Here is a 15628-nt window from a genome sequence, read left to right as displayed (position 1 = left end):
TTCAAACCCCTCCAGCAACTAGCCCAGCTCCAGGGCCGGGCTCACCGCGAGCATCCCGCCTGTCCCAAAGGCATTACCAACCCCGAAACCATCTCACCACAAGAAAAAAGCCATTTCATAATGATCCTGAAGCAGTTTTGAAAACAGCTGCAACTCCCCTGAGTAGCTGCAACGGCCTTACCTCTGAGCATCCTTTACCTTGGGAATGGTACCCAGCATCTCCCCGGGGGTCACCGGTGGCCGGGCACGGCCTCCCTGCAGCTCCGGGGCTTTGGTTTCACTCACCACGGAGGGCACGACTTGTCCCCGAGGTTCATGCAGTATTCCACAGCAGCTCCGTAAAGAACTGGATCTGCGACAGGCTTAAGTGACTCCACGTCCACAGTCATTCTTTCTCTTTTTCCTCCTGCAGCACTGCTCGGCTGAACAAATACGTTTCCTTTCCTGGGTTAAAAAGGGTTTTAAAAGGAGCCCCCAGGTTTTATTTCTTTAAACACTAAAATTAAGTATTTTCTGATAGCATTGTTCAGCCACAAGCGTATTTCACTTGCAACAAAAGACAAGCAAATCAAAGCTAGGAATATTTGGAGGGTAAAGCATGTCTTTATAATAATCATGGGTTGGTTTTGCAGCAAAGCAGAAGTTTTCAGACGGTGATGGTCCACCGATACATCCCTCATCTGCTGCTCACTGCCCGGCAGCATCACAGGGGACATGCCCCGTCCCCCGCACTCATCCTGCCCCAAACACCACCTTCCCAAGACCCTCCAGCAATGGGCATCGTGACTCGGAGCCCTGAAAAGCCACTTTACCTCCATGACCTGCTAACGGTTAACGCCCTGGGTTTTCTTTCCGAAAATGTAAAAGGCATGGCTTAACGTTGCAGTCTTGTGTTTTACTGTGGCTGGCAGCAGAAATGCGTTCCCTCGATGGTATGGCCACGTACACACAGACAAGACTGTGGCAACATTGGTTTCTTACGCTTTTTGTTTCAAACGACTCTATGATTTTAAAAAAATACATTCACAAAGCACCTGACGTTTAAACACAACAACTCCCTTCTATTTGGCCACTGTACCCAAAAACCCACGATAAAAATAATAACCATCCAAAGCTGTGTATTCGTCTCTTCAAGGGGGAGTTAAAAAAAAAAAACAAAAAACGAGTTATCAGTTTGCAGCATAGCTTAATGAAAAGCTCTGGGGTTTATTTTCTTTATAATTTTACCAATGAAGAGCTGGTGGCAATTAGTGTCTGTGATGGGACCTGTACGGGCTGTGAATTCCAGCGCCGCGGTCTGACGGCCGTCGCTGCGCGTCGCCGGCTGCGTGGGCAGGCTGCTGCTGCGCGGGGTGGCACCGGGCCGGCGGGAAGGAGTCCAAAGCCCGGCCAGCGAGGAAGGCACCGGCAAAGCACCTCTGGCCCGCGCTCCTCCGCACACCGAGCCCCGCCGCCAGCCAGCCCTGCCGGTACCGAACCGCGGGATGCTGCGGGCGAGGGTGGCCCGCCCCGTCCCCGCCACCCCGCCACGCCTCTCACCCTCTATAAAGATTCAAGTTCGACCAAGTCCTGTTAATTTAATCATTTTTTAATAAAGCCATCGTTACTGAGTACACCAAGATTGCCAGTTAAGCTCTCTATATGTCGCTGGAGGTAACAGCGCTGTGATCGACAGCGGAACGGAAAAAAAGAAGAAAAAAACAAAAATAAGAAGAAACCAAATGAAAAAAACAAACCCCAACCGAAACGAGGTAGGTTAAAACCAGCAACACAGACCTTGTTATGCGACACCCCAACACCACAGGCGGCCATGCTTGCAGCTACTGAGAAAGAAAACCCCAGGTACGCACCGAAAACGGAAATCAACGGAGCAGAGTTTATAAGGACACGATTCAACCTGAACTAAACACACACACACGGTTCGGCACAGATGTTGTCTTTCACTGTATGTTGGGTAATTCCTAGGGAGCGGAGGGGAAAACGAGTAGAGATTCACACCCTCAGCCGAAGAAACCACACATACATGTATTTTTTTTAAGCTCTTTACAAGCCCGTTCCAGCAGCGCGGGGGACGGGCAGCTCGTTTTGGCGTCCCCGTCCCCACGCCGGCTGCCTGCGCACGCCAGCGCCCGGCTCCGGGCTCGGGGAGGGACGAGCGCCCGCAGCTCATGCCGGCTTCGGCATCGGGGTCCGGCGCCCGCAGCATCCCAGGAGCCGTCTGCGGCCGCAAATCCCACCTCGGGGCGAGCACAGGGCTCCTCCGGCCGCTCCGCTGACCTCTCCTCCTGCGATCCCCCGGCCCGGCGCCTGCGGCCAAGCCCCGGAGCAGGCGGGCACCTCCGGAGTAACAACAAATGGCACCTCTGTCCCTATCAAGACACACCATTATGTGAAGATCCATATAGAGATATGGATTGACAGACTTGACAAAAATGGTAGCTGATTTTTATTAGTCTAAGGCTAGTAGTTTAGCCATTTAAAACCCATTTCCCAAAAGAGGGGAAAAAAAACCCTATTATTTGTTTCTCTTCTTTAAAAATCCGTTAAGCCGTTGCTGCCAAAAGCAACATGTAAATGTTGGTGAAGGCAAAAGATTTCTATAATTACCCAGCTATACGGTTATGGCCTTCATCACAAAGATAAAAGGTACATTTATTGTGCTGTCTCTCACCAGATTTAATTGGTAACTTTACAACATACTATATATTTGATGCTAGCAGGCAGACAGAATTAAAAACAGACTTTTTGACACTGTTTCTCTCCCCGTTCTTACAAAGTAGGGGACAAAGAAAAAGGAAAATAAAAAAAAAATAAAATTAAAATAAAATAAAGGAAATCTCATAACCCACTATAACACAGCGTAATCAGGAGACCTCGGGGGGTCCAAGCGCGAAAGTCCATCCCTGCCCGCAGCCCCTGCCCCGGGGCTGACGGCGCCGGGGGAGCGTGGGGAGCCGTGTTCCTCGGGGCCCTCCGCACCTGCCTCTACAGTGTTAGTCCACGTCTTTAATGTCCTTTAAATTAGAAATAATGCCATGGCGGTGAGCGCCAAGTGCTCCTCTGTTACCAGTTCATCATGGAGTTTCTGTTCAGGGTCATGAAAAACACTTGGCTGCTTCCTCCGGATCTCACCGATGCAAAAAACACCTGTTTGGAAGCAAAAAAGAAAAACCAACCTTGTTACTAATTTTTATTATTGTAAGAAAAAGCCTGTTAATTGTCTCGGTGAGCGAGGAAAGTGGAAGCTGCCCCACACCCCACGGTCTCCTCTGCCTAAACCCCCCCCTGCTCCTTCTCTCCAGCTGACAGCAGCACCTTTACGTGGCCCCATCACCTGGTTCCCAGTTTTTTGCGGAGCTCGGGGGCCGGAGCTGACCCGTGTCAGACTCAGATCCAGTCGAACCACTGACTAGTAAACACAGTAATAAAACCTTCCTCGCTATCGCCACCAAGAGAGCAAGGTTTGGAATGCCTTAAAAATACCAAGTTTATCACATTTTACTGCCACGGCACCATTTATTATGCAATATTAAATAAAGACTGCTGCCAGGGGTTTGGGTCTTGCTAACTGTTAACCATTTGGGTCCATATCTGCCTCGGTTCGATATGGTTTGCTTCGGAAAAGTTCATCCCGGTATTTCAGCTGTTTCTGAAAGTAAAGCTCGGGAAAACTACTTTCCTTCTGTATCCTTTCAGTGCACAGAAACCTGTCAGGCCTCAGTACAAAGAATACGATTTTTGGTGCTTCTGTCAGGATCCACCAACCTCTGACTGCAACGGAAGTCTTAAAAAATAACTTATAATTTGCAAATACTGACGGGGACAATCTGAAGCTTCTGTCCTTTCTAAAACCAAAAATTATTCCACCTTCACGTGACTTTAATTGTTCACCATTTCTCCAGAAAGAGAAACATCTGGTTTTAGTATTTCAAACCCGCCAGTGGTCAGCTGGTTCCAGTATTTTAGAAAGAGTGAGGTGGGTCTTTTTCCCGCTTCCTAAGAAAAGTAGAAGAAAAAAACCACACCCCAATAGGAGCAAACCAGAAAAAGAACTCTTTAAAAAACCAGTATAAAACCTGCAGAGTCGAGTACTCGAAGGTTAGGGAAAAAGCACACTAGGGGTATTTGGGCAGCTTCCCACGGTCCACTCAGTTGCAAGGTGAGTTGCACCCATGGCCGGGGTCACCTACCCGACAGCCGCCCTCCCCATGCAACTCTGGTGCCCCTCCAGAGCTGTACTTATCAGTGCTGTCCACAGTAAAAGATGGGGTTCCATGCAGAAAATAGTTCTAAGATCACAAAACTAAAAATGCATCAAAATGTTTCTGCACCAGAGCTCAAATCGGGGTCGCTTACACATCCTTAGTGGTACCGAGTTTACCTGGCAGCCACAACAGTCAATGTTCAGATGCAAGACGTGGGAGAAAGTCAAGCCGAGTCAACGCAGAGCTCAGCCTGAGGTAGAAGAGATCTTGCAGATCCTCCCACCAAAGGCTGAGGTCTGCATCCACTGGAGAGAATTAACTGGGAGGGGGTTTATGGGCACTGCTTGTTAAGCAGGACCTTCAGATTAATTATCAACCTCAAGATAAACCAGACCAAGTCTAAAAGAAGGTGGCTGTAGCTTAAAGCATGGATCCAGGCGTTGAAGTGGACTTACCTTATCATTCCTTTCACATAGAAACTTTAACCTTTGAGCTCGCTTGTGCATAAATACTCCGTCCAAATGTCCCGTCTCCACTGACCGGATTTCGATAGCCTTCTCTCCCCAGCCCATTATTTGATTGGAATGAATGTAAGCTGTCAAAATGAAGCATTTGGTAGGTGTTACAACGTGTGTTGAGCTAAATATTACGCAGCGGGCAGAAAAGCTCTCATCAGCAAAGCCTGGTCAGATCAACGGCAGAGCTCTGACTGCCGGAGGCACGGGCGGCCAGGCGCGTGCCCGCAGCGATAATCACCTCTGCACAGCACTTGCCATCCAGAAATTGCTGAGTAATTTAAACAGAAGAAGTATCGCTTCTTCCGACTTCTGCGGGTCAGGAGCTGGGCAGCGGCTTGCCTCTGCAGGTCGTGGAGCTGAGCAACAGCCAAGCCAGAGAAGCAACCAAGAATCCCAGAATCACAGCATGGTAGGGGTTGGCAGAGACCTCTGTGGGTCACCCAGTCCAACCCCCCTGTCAAAGCAGGGTCACCCAGAGCAGGCTGCACAGGACCTTGTCCAGGCAGGTCTTGGATATCTCCAGAGAAGGAGACTCCACAGCCTCCCTGGGCAGCCTGGGCCAGGGCTCCGTCACCCTCAGAGGGAAGAAGTTCTTCCTCATGTTCAGATGGAACTTCCTGTGCTTCAGTTTGTGCCCGTTGCCCCTCGTCCTGTCGCTGGGCACCACTGAAAAGAGTCTGGCCCCATCCTCCTGACACCCACCCTGCAGATATTTGTAAGCATTTATAAGGTCCCCTCGCAGCCTTCTCTTCTTCAGGCTGAACAAGCCCAGCTCCCTCAGCCTCTCCTCGTAGGAGAGATGCTCCAGTCCCCTCCTCATCCTCGTAGCCCTCCGCTGGACTCTCTCCAGTAGCTCCTCATCTTTCTTGAACTGGGGAGCCCAGAACTGGACACAGTACTGCAGATGGGGCCTGTGCTCCCAGCTCCGCACTCAGCCCCTCTTCGACTCAACACGGTATCCCACCAGTGCAACAGCTTGTATTATCTTATCTTATACTTAAGATGAACCAGAGCTCAAATCTTCAAGAAGTCATTTGCTTTTACTGCACAGGACCAAACTGTAGAAATTTAGCAACTGCATCTTTTATCTGGCTGAGAGAATTCTCCTTTGACAAACAAAAGCCCCAATGACTCCCGACTCCTCATCTCACTTGCCATTTGTGTTTTGTGCAGGTGAAGAGGAAGGGCTGACCTACCCACGGAAGTAGGCATTTCTCCCCACTGGAGCACCACATCTTTAGTTATCCGGCCATAGGTGTTCACATAGACGCCTTCATCCTCGTAGCACACAAGCATCTCCATCCCGTCTGTTTTAGGCAGGATGACAATGGCGTGAGGAGTAATATTGCCCTGAATCTGCAGTTAAAATAAACCCTAAAAGTCAGAATTACATTGAATGGGGGAAAGGGGGAGGGGGAAGGGAGCAGAGCCTTAGAAAAACAAAACCCCAAACAAAAGAAAACCTTCCCTCCGTTCACCAAACAGGCTTTGGCTTTCAGAGATGAGCTGGGGAAGGGAATAAACTGTCACGTTTATCCTATCGTCAAAGCTGTCTTGATACGTCAAGGATGAACAGGTTCAGCAATCAGAGAGAGAATCACAACACACGCCCCCAAGACTGACGCTGACACCTCGCTGTGACACAGACCAGTGCCTGCCGACTGATGAACCCATCTCCTACCCAAATCAATGCAAGCAAACTCAGAATTTACAGGCAGCCCTAGGGAGGAAATATTCCCATTTTTAGCAATCAGTCTCTAGCTCTGAGGGCAGTGTCCTACAGCGACTTTCCACCCATGTCTGCCCTTCCACAGCTAAGACAACAAGACCACCCCAGACTGCCCCAGTATTTCTCCCTACGCTTCTTGTCAGCTCTCAGAGAGGAGGCTCTGCTGCTCGGATCAGATTCAGCAGCTCCTGGCTTTGCTTAGTGACCCTGTTTCTCCTAGAGCAGTTTGTCATGCTGCTTGGGCCAACAGCATGGCTGGAGCTTAAACGAGCCATCAAGAAAATCCTCATCTGCAGTGTTTTTTGTAGCACTGGTTCTCCCCGAGATAGCTGCTGGACCTGAGAGAGGTCTTGTGGTGAGTCCCTGCTGTCAGGGGGTTTGGGAGTTCTGAGCAGGAGGCCTTCTGAGATTTGGGCTACCCTCGTCCTGCAGCCCTCACATGGGGAACGAGTAAGGGTTGGTGAGCACATCTGGGACACCATGCAGCTGGACATCTGGGACACCATGCAGCTGGACAGTGTGCTGGGCAGCCGACTCTTGGTGAGTCTATGTTGTCCAACAACCAAGAACCTGGTTTTGTGGTATCTTGCCCTACAGAGAGCTCCATTACCCCTCCGTGCAGCGTATGGACAGATTCTCCTTTTTGTGGGACACAGAAGCCTTAAACCCGACTGCTCGGGCATGAGGACAGAAATAGCCTGTGCAAATAATGAACATGGAGTATCTGATACCCCCCAGTCCTCTTTATGTGAGTATCAATGAGGATGGCACTGGAGAATGTCATACCCATGGCAAGATGTCCCCTGACTAGTCACCACTTCTGAGCCACCAAGGGCCCATCCAAACCTTGCCGGTGACCTGCGTCAGTCATGCAGCAGCACTCCCCCGTGTACTCACATGAGATGGTATGTAGATATCATAAGAGTTCCCAGAATCTACATCAATCACATGGAAACCAGTGTGTGATCCAAAGATAACCTTGAGTCTCTGACCCTCTTCTACAGTGAGATCCACGAGCAACGGCTTGTGCTGGAGATCTGCAAAAGACTTTTATATCCCCTTCAGTGAGTATCACAGAGAACCAACAAATCCCCATAGCAGCAGCCCGATACGGTTTTGAAATCATATTTGTTCGACTGTGTTTCCTACTAAATATGTGGTTATTCATATTCCCGTCTCTCTGTTCCTACACCAGGTACCTCAGAGGGTATCACCCACTCACCCCAGCCATCCCGGCAGATCAGCGCTCACCCTTGCCGAGCACAGCTCTTCTTCCCACGAGCCCAAGGCCAGCCTGAGGTTTTGGTCTCTGAAGGAAGGCGACAGCTCAGTTTCACACGAGCGTGCGTACAGCCAGTGTGTGGGGTAACAAGAGCAGAGTCTGCAGAGAGCTGTGGCCACCCCCCTCCTCTCCCAGCGGGCATCACCGCTCCGGTTTGGGCAGCTGAACTGAGTCCGATTAGCAAAGGCCTACTTCTCCCTGTTCAATCTAACCTGCTGGATGCAGGCTGGGACCAACTCCATGGCACGGATCGATCCAGGAGAGAGCATCCCTCCATGGCTTAGGTCCTCAGCAGGAGGGTGAAACACCCACAGGGAGAGAAAAGGGGTCCTGGCTCTCTGTGCAAGGACCGCTCTGACTCCTGTCAGGGAAAATCAGCGGGCGGTGCTTCCCACCATTCAGACAGATCCCTGCCTACAAGGGAAGGGAAGGACGCTCAGCCCGCTGCGATGTCAGAAGCCACACCAGGAGCACTAACCAGCACCCTCAGCGGAGCCCGGGCCATTTTGATGCTGCTGAGCTCTCCATGTCATCGAGCCCATGTGTTCTGGCTTTTGGTCACAAAAAGCAAATGTGACCTAATACTGAATAAGCCCATTTGTGCTGGGAGGATGCAAAATGAGATTGCTCAGCATGAACGTCTCCAGCAGGCATTGCCCCCTGTGACTCGGCTCTGCACAGAGCTTAGGATGAAAAGTGCTTTACAGCACTAAGTACAAAACACCCGTTGGCAGGTTACAGAGGAGAAAGATCTCACTGAAGGAAGCTGAGGTAGATGAAAAGAGAGAAAGAATGGGTCCTTCTCCTGGACTTTCTGTCCTGAAACAGAATCCACACTGGAGAAGGGGAGATGACCTTGCAAAATAAAAATGGAAAAGGCGGCCAACCTGTTTTCATCCTCTATGTGAAAAATTAGGCAGAGTAAAAAAAAAAAACGAAACCACAAAAAATAACCCCATCAAAAGCCCCAGTTGAATTTTACTTGTGGGCCTTGGGTCAGCTTTCTGCAAACTTCCCAAATAAAGCCTGCCAGCACAAGCAAATATTAACGCTTAATCATTAGCCACAAGCAGAACGTATCCCATGTCTTCAGCCAGAAGGTATCCTGTCTCCCCTGCCTGCTGGGCATCTGAGGAGCTCAGCTACGTAAGCAAGATGCTTTTCTGCTCTGCATAGTCCAGAAATCTCCTGTATTTACAACTACAGAGCGTGTTTTGGTTAAAAGACAAACATACCTTAAATGCCATAAACTTGTGATATGGTTTAGGAGCCCAAGCGTAGATCTCTACAGCATTCTTTAAGGCAATCACCAAGAACTTGATTCTTTCATACTTCACTAAAATGAAAATAAAACCCATTTTAAAACCATTCACTTTCTTTCCAACAAGACCTAACAACTCATCTCCAGAACAGCTTCTCAGGCTGTCTCTCTCTGCTGGTTTGTGTTTGGTAAAGTGTCCACCTAATACATACAGACAAATCCCAAATTTATTTGTGGCTATGGTCTACCCATACTTCTAAGAGAAATTGTCAGGTCAGATCTCAAACTAGAGAACAAAAAGGCATTTTATGGACATTTTTGGACATTCGGACTTGGGACATTTTTTTCCAGAGAGGCCACTCACCGACTTTGTAGTGGATGCATCCCTCTAGGTCCCCGACCGTGATCCAGCCCTGCTTCTTCTCCACTTCAGGGTCATTGTGTAAAATCCTGTTTCTCAGCCAGGAGAGATAGTACACGCGCAGCTTGTTCTTCTTTCCTGTTGGCAAAGGAAGCTTCCCCGTCAGAGCAGAGCAAGCGGGCACGGGAGATCTTGGGATTTCAGTGCTTGCTTTCACCCACAAGATGATAAAAATTAAAGTTCGTTTCACGACAAAGTTGAAAACAGCAATTTAGTTGTTGTGTTGGTTGTTTTCTTGGGAAAAAACGTATGGAAAGCAGAGCCCAGACCTCTGTCTCCCAGACCGCAGGCGGACACGGGAAGAGCCGGGCTCTTGCTTCCGCAGGTTGGAAATGTTCCTTTTCCTATAGATCAGTGTTCACGCAGAGCCGGTTGGGCACAGCGGGACCGTGACCCCAGCTCTTACAGCTCAGGGCTGACCCGACCACTCAGCTACCTGGTTTCTTTCCTCTCTTCTTCACACAACATTAATTCCATGAGCCCCGTGGCCTGCAACAGGCACCGGGAAGACCTTTTCGCTGACGAGCCACGTGCTGGGCTCTGCAGCGCTGAGGGGCTGCCGAATTCCTGCACTTCTGTGGGCTCTGGGACGGCTGCGACGTGGCTACAACCACCCCCCCCCCCCCGCTGCCGCAAAGCCCCCGCCACAGGGATGGGACACAGCTCGCACCAAGGCCGGTGGGAGAGAACCCAAACCATCAACCGGGGGCTGCATCTGCTCCTGGGTTTCCACAGGTCCCCCGGGTTTGTCCTCAGCACTGTGTTTGGGGCTGGTGCTCCCCGGGGAGCGTTACCCCTCCCTTCATCACCTTCCGCCCCTTCGAGTGCAGAGTGAGCCCAGGGAGGTGCTGAGCAACGTGAAAGTAAACAGAATCATAGAATCATTAAGGCTGGAAAAGACCTTTAAGATCATCAAGTCCAACCGTCAACCCATCAGCACCATACCTGCTAAACCATCTCCTGAAGTGCCACATCTGCACGTTTTTTGGAGCAATTTCTCTTGCTGTCCTCCGTGAGCTCTGCGGGGCAGGTACCAGCAGGAGAAGGCTCTGCCCCGGCTCCACCACCCGTGTGCTTCACGGGGCTGCTCTGCAGGGAGGGTGCTGGGCACCTTCCTGGGAGACTGGACTAGAGAGTTTTCACTTCGTTTTTGCCAGAAATCACCCCAGGAGCCTGAGCTGAGAGCTCTGGAGCTCTTGGCTGAATCAGGGGACAGTGACCAGCGCGTGGCCTTCACGATGCTTGGGGCACCCTGAGCACAGCCGTGGCCCGAGCAGGAGCACTGCAGCAGGGTTGGGCAGAAGCAGACCCAAAAGCAGAGCTTGCTGCTGCCTGCTCGAGCTGTGATTACCACCCGCCTTGCTGCAGTGTCTGCATCCCGCACCTCCCCTCCCCTGCTGTAGGAGGATGGGGCACTGGGGACGAAGTGGAGCTGCCAGGTGATGCGAGAAAATGCTTTCGGAGGTCTTCTTGAAATCTAACGCTTTTGATTCTGGAATAAACCGCCTCCAACCCTCCCCCGGGAGCTTCCCTCTGACACCAGTGGGCAGGTTTTGTCGGAGCTGGAACCGCTCGGGGCACACAGCCAGGAAGGTGAAGGAAGGGGTGGGAGCACGAGAGGCGTACCCGATATTGTCACGAGGACGTTCAGACCCTCGAGTACGTCCATCTGTTGAAATCGCCGTCTGTTGATGAGGTTGTAGACCTTCCCTTGTCCACTTCGGTCCAGCAGCATCAGGCCGTTTTCGGTGCCCACCAGCAGATTCACCCCTGCAGAGGAGAGGGCGATGGGCGCCAGGAGCCACGGCTGCTCCCACGGACGACACCCTGAGCTCATCTCAGCTACCATTGCAGAAGCGACCGATCCCAGCTAAGGCTGTGGGGACTCGGGGACATTAGCCTTGCCCGGGATGGAGAAGGGGACAAACACTGACATTTCATCACCAGCCACACGCTCTGGGGAGCTTTGCCGAGGGCACGGTGGGACGAGGCGCTTACCCCATAAAGCAGCACAGAGTATCTCCGAGTTGAAGCGTTTCTTGTATTTCCGGATCTCCGGGGTGTCACTGTGGGGACGGATGTTGGTGGGGTTGACGTTCACCACCGAGATCTTCCGGGCTTCGTTCAGCTTGGCCTGCTCCTGTCTGAGCAGCTCGCTGGTGAACAGGGCTTGCAAGGAAACACAACGAAACAGCGAGGTGTGACGCATTAACTCTTCTGTCACCTCTTTTTTGGGATAGGAAGACAACACTTGGTTTATTTCCTGATGGGGGAGTCATTACTACGTCACAAGCTACTGGTATGGAGAGGGATCATCAGGATTTTCTCGTGGGTCGGAACCACCACCAAACCCGTCGGCAGGTGATGTCCCCAGGCCTCCAGCCCTGCCTGCCGAGCTGAAAGCGCTATTCGCTGCCCGCATCCAGCCATTTTCAATGACTGCTGAGCAACCGCCAGCTTTTTGGAGCAATCACCACCTCCCAGTTCTGCCAGGAACATCTCTCCTGGCTGCCCAGGCAGACGGGTGGGTGGATTTCTGCTGCTCCCTGTTTTCTCCTGGACCTTTCTGGTAGCTTTTCACTGGTGGGGGAAGAAGAAGTTGGATGGAGACTGAAGAGCACAAGGATGCAGACATGAGCAGTGTTTGGACAGGAGTAAGTGAAATGTAGAAGAGGTTCAGTGGGGTTATCCAGGCTCCATGACCTGGTTGCCACAAGACCCTCCCCTCTCCAACTGGCCCCACTGCCACCTACCAGTAGCAGATGACTCTTCATCCTCATCTTCGTCTTCATCAGTAGGTGAGGTCTGATACACTCTGGTGTCCACAAATGGGGTGAAAGAGGCTTTGGTGCTACTTCCCATACCGTACTGGAAAACAAACAGCCAGGAGAGAGCTCAGAGCACTGAAATAATAACCATAATTTTGTGCACTTGTGTATAGGTAAGACCCAGCGCCTGGCCCTGTGGTGCCCTTTTTGAGCCCTGTATGAACATTTGCCCCTCCTCCCTCGTAACTAATCAGGAAAAACATTACATTGGATTTGCGAGTGTCCATGAGCAACAGCAAAGGAGGGGAGCAGGGCCCGGCTCTGCTCTCTCCTCGCAGGGAAAGCACAGCACAGCCAGGAGACCGGTTAGCGGAGAAGCCGCAGGGCCAGAGGCAAAGGTCACTGCTGGTAAAAAACCAACTTGTCTGCGCGGTGACACGCCTGCCTGAAACAGCCCGCTCCGGGATGCCAGGCAGGGGAGGGTTTGCTTCTCCCCCTCTCCCAGCGTGCAAGCCGAGACTGGCAGGATGGCACTGGGAGCCCCAGCAAGCCCCGGACCACCAGAGTAATCTGGCGAGCTGGTAGAGGTGGGACTGTTGTCCTTCCTTATGCCAAAGCCAAGTGCTAACCAGCACAGTCCGAGCAAAGATTTTATTCCAATAGGTTGTGGAAATCTATTTTAGGACCTGAAAAGCGTCGTCGGGAGAGCTCGCTCAGCCATAAAACCGCTCCGCTCGTACCACCCGCTCTCCAGGGATTTGCCGGGCTAAGCCCAGATCACGGATGCCCTTGGGAAAGTGGGAGAAGTCAGCTCTTTAGCAATACACCTATTTTTCGTCTGGCTGCTCCGGTTTTGGGAGGACTTGAAGTGCTGGAGGTGGGGAAGGCTCGGGGTGAGCTGTGCGATGCTTTCGGGAGGGCTTTGGAACAGGGGGTGTCTGAAAGCTCCTCGGACACTCAGGCTCGTGAGGAGACGGCACCTCCCCGTCGCTCCATCCCCCCCAAACCTGGTCTGCAGCACACTGCACGGGGACGACACGTGCGGGTTGTCTGCAATTTCCATAAAACTTTAAAAATTGCCTATAGCATCTCGGGTGGGACTGCAGAAAGGGCTGCTTCTAAGTCAGCAAAACGAAACCTGAAAGTATGGCGGGGAACGTCAGAGCCAGCACTTCGGGATCTGGGGAGGAACAAACCCCCACATCGCGTTGCTTCTTTTTAAAGCCGTTGCTTTGTTAAGGCAGAAAACGGGGCTCAGACCTTCTCCTCAGCAAAAAGGAAATCCTTGCCTTGGGAATCAAAGCGATGCGATTGCCCCCCCCTCGCTGAGCAGCCTGTTTCTCCTGCTGCAGCATTCACCCAGGACATGCTTTATGCATGAGCTCTGTTCAGAGCTGCAACAGCAGCAAAACCCAAGTCACTCCGCAGCAGCACGATTCCTCGCGTTTTTCTTCCTCGAGACATTTTCCTTCACCAAAATAAATCTTCCCCAGCTTTCCCGTCACCGAGCCACCACAGCCCGGGCTGCTCCCATGCCCAAAGCCACCGTCGCAGCCCCGGACGGACGACTGCCATGGGGACAAGCCCACGTGCCACGGGGAACACCACTGCCCTAGCACATCCATACCAGCGATGGGCTCGGACCACTCCTCCGGCTGGCCACAAAAAGATTTAGGGGCAAAAAAACCTCGTGGTTTGGGACTTTCCACGGTGGCACCAAGGTTTTGGGGCTGGCTAGGTGAGCCGACATCCATGCCCCGCGCCTGCCAAAACCACGCTCACCTCCCGCTTCCCTCCTGGCTCTCTTCCCCTGACAGCCTGCCTGTTTCCATAGAAACGGGATGGATTTCCAAAAAGGACAAGGTAACCGAGACCCACGGAAGGAGGTAAGAGCCTGCGGCAGGGAAGGCTGCAGCAACAGATACGGCATTTACATACACAGTACGCCATGATATTGCGTGCGCATCTGAGATACACTCACTACTTTGTGCTTCTCTATCCAAGAAATACAAATTTTTTTTCCCTGTGATGGATGTCTTTTCCATAAAACACCAACAATTCAAGGAGGAGACAAAGTCAAAGTATTTACAGGGATGCTTTCCAGCCGAGAGCCAGGTGCTTTTATGACAAATGAATTATGAAGAAATCCCTCATCCCAATGCACCGAGCATTTCTTTTCTTTGCTCAGATTCAGCTACTCTCCTAAGAATTCTCCATTTTAATAACTTGCAAGTCCATTATTTAAACATTAAGACCTCATCTTTCTCCAGGTCCCGTTCAACCTCCTACAAACCTCCGCGGTGGCCCACAGAGACACCATCAAGCTGCGGGGTGAGGGTGTGCTTACTCCCTTCTTTTTGCCTGCAGCACCATGAGTCACCTGGAAGCCTGCGAACTAAATCCCCAAGTTTCCACTTACACCCACTCCTGGCTCAGCCAGCCCCAAAAACGCAGTTTTAGAAATGGAAAACATCTTTTTGGTTGGTATTCTATAAATGAATATTTAAACGCAATCCTTGCTCATGTTTAAGCAGTCCCAGGATGACCGTGGAAGGTGTTACTTTCAGGATGAACTCATCACTGCTTTTAAAGGCAACGGGGAAACGGATAAAGCCTTGAGGTCAAGTCACGCACCATCTGTTCTTACGTTTCATCAATGAACAATTCCAAGCGTTTTTTATTTTTATACTGCTAGTAAAAGTAAAGCATAGAATGAGTACATCGTTTCTGTGAAAGAGAACACGATGACAGAACTTCTGATGTATAACCAACAAAATGAAAAGAAAAAATTAAACAAAATAGCTTATTTAGCACCAAATGGGTTGATTTCTCATAGGAAAACAGCGAATTATGTGCCTGGTTCCCACAGCTGGTGATGGTAAGCAGGACACATCGACTTCCCTGGCTTTTGTGCCACATCTTGTACTTTCCAGGACTTTTTACACCTTACGCAATGTTAATGTTCAATCGTGTCCCTGTGAAACAGCTACTGGGGAGAAATACTTTGCCATGACTGGAAACACACCATTTTAAAGGCGTGCAGATTTCTGCTCATCTGAAGAACTGTCCACAATTTTGTTGGCTTTGGTTTTTGCAAGCCTTTTGCGTCACGTGAAGTACCAGAGATCACACCGGTGGAACCTGGGCCTAGCTGAAGTTAACGGCATCTCTGGCTTTCATAATTCTCTGTTATTTCCAAGTGCAAAAAAAAAAAAAGGGGGACACACGACACTTTCACAGCAGTTGGCAGCATTCAAGCCGTCACCACCAAAACTCCAGCTGTGGGCTTGAGAGAAGACCTAATGTACGTTTCTACCATCAGTCACAGACCCGTGCAGAGACAACCCATCAGATTCCCTTGTCTTTCCACTACACTCTCCCACGTGGACCAGAAACAAAGAGAGAAGAGCCAAGAAAGCCAGGGAGGAAAGCAGGAAAGCCCCT

The 15628-nt window shown here is 51.0% G+C and overlaps 1 protein-coding gene across 7 annotated transcripts in view; it reads right to left on the bottom strand.

The window, feature by feature from the left end:
- Positions 1 to 1572: 1572 nt before the first annotated feature.
- The window catches only part of TNIK (TRAF2 and NCK interacting kinase), a 168962-nt gene continuing 154906 nt past the window's right edge, over positions 1573 to 15628 (bottom strand). For all 7 annotated transcript variants that reach the window (XM_075418325.1, XM_075418324.1, XM_075418326.1 and 4 more), the window contains 9 exons: positions 12170 to 12284; positions 11415 to 11585; positions 11043 to 11186; positions 9360 to 9494; positions 8970 to 9070; positions 7350 to 7499; positions 5920 to 6079; positions 4661 to 4800; positions 1573 to 3147 (listed from right to left, as the gene is read on the bottom strand). In XM_075418325.1, the coding sequence (XP_075274440.1) occupies positions 3064 to 3147; positions 4661 to 4800; positions 5920 to 6079; positions 7350 to 7499; positions 8970 to 9070; positions 9360 to 9494; positions 11043 to 11186; positions 11415 to 11585; positions 12170 to 12284 (1200 nt within the window). In that variant the 3' untranslated portion in view covers positions 1573 to 3063. The remainder of the gene's footprint in view (positions 3148 to 4660; positions 4801 to 5919; positions 6080 to 7349; positions 7500 to 8969; positions 9071 to 9359; positions 9495 to 11042; positions 11187 to 11414; positions 11586 to 12169; positions 12285 to 15628) is intronic.

Source organism: Opisthocomus hoazin, chromosome 4 (genome assembly GCF_030867145.1).
Source record: "Opisthocomus hoazin isolate bOpiHoa1 chromosome 4, bOpiHoa1.hap1, whole genome shotgun sequence".
In the NCBI taxonomy this organism is placed as follows: Eukaryota; Metazoa; Chordata; class Aves; order Opisthocomiformes; family Opisthocomidae; genus Opisthocomus; species Opisthocomus hoazin.
This window is presented reverse-complemented; position numbering and strand designations above follow the sequence as displayed.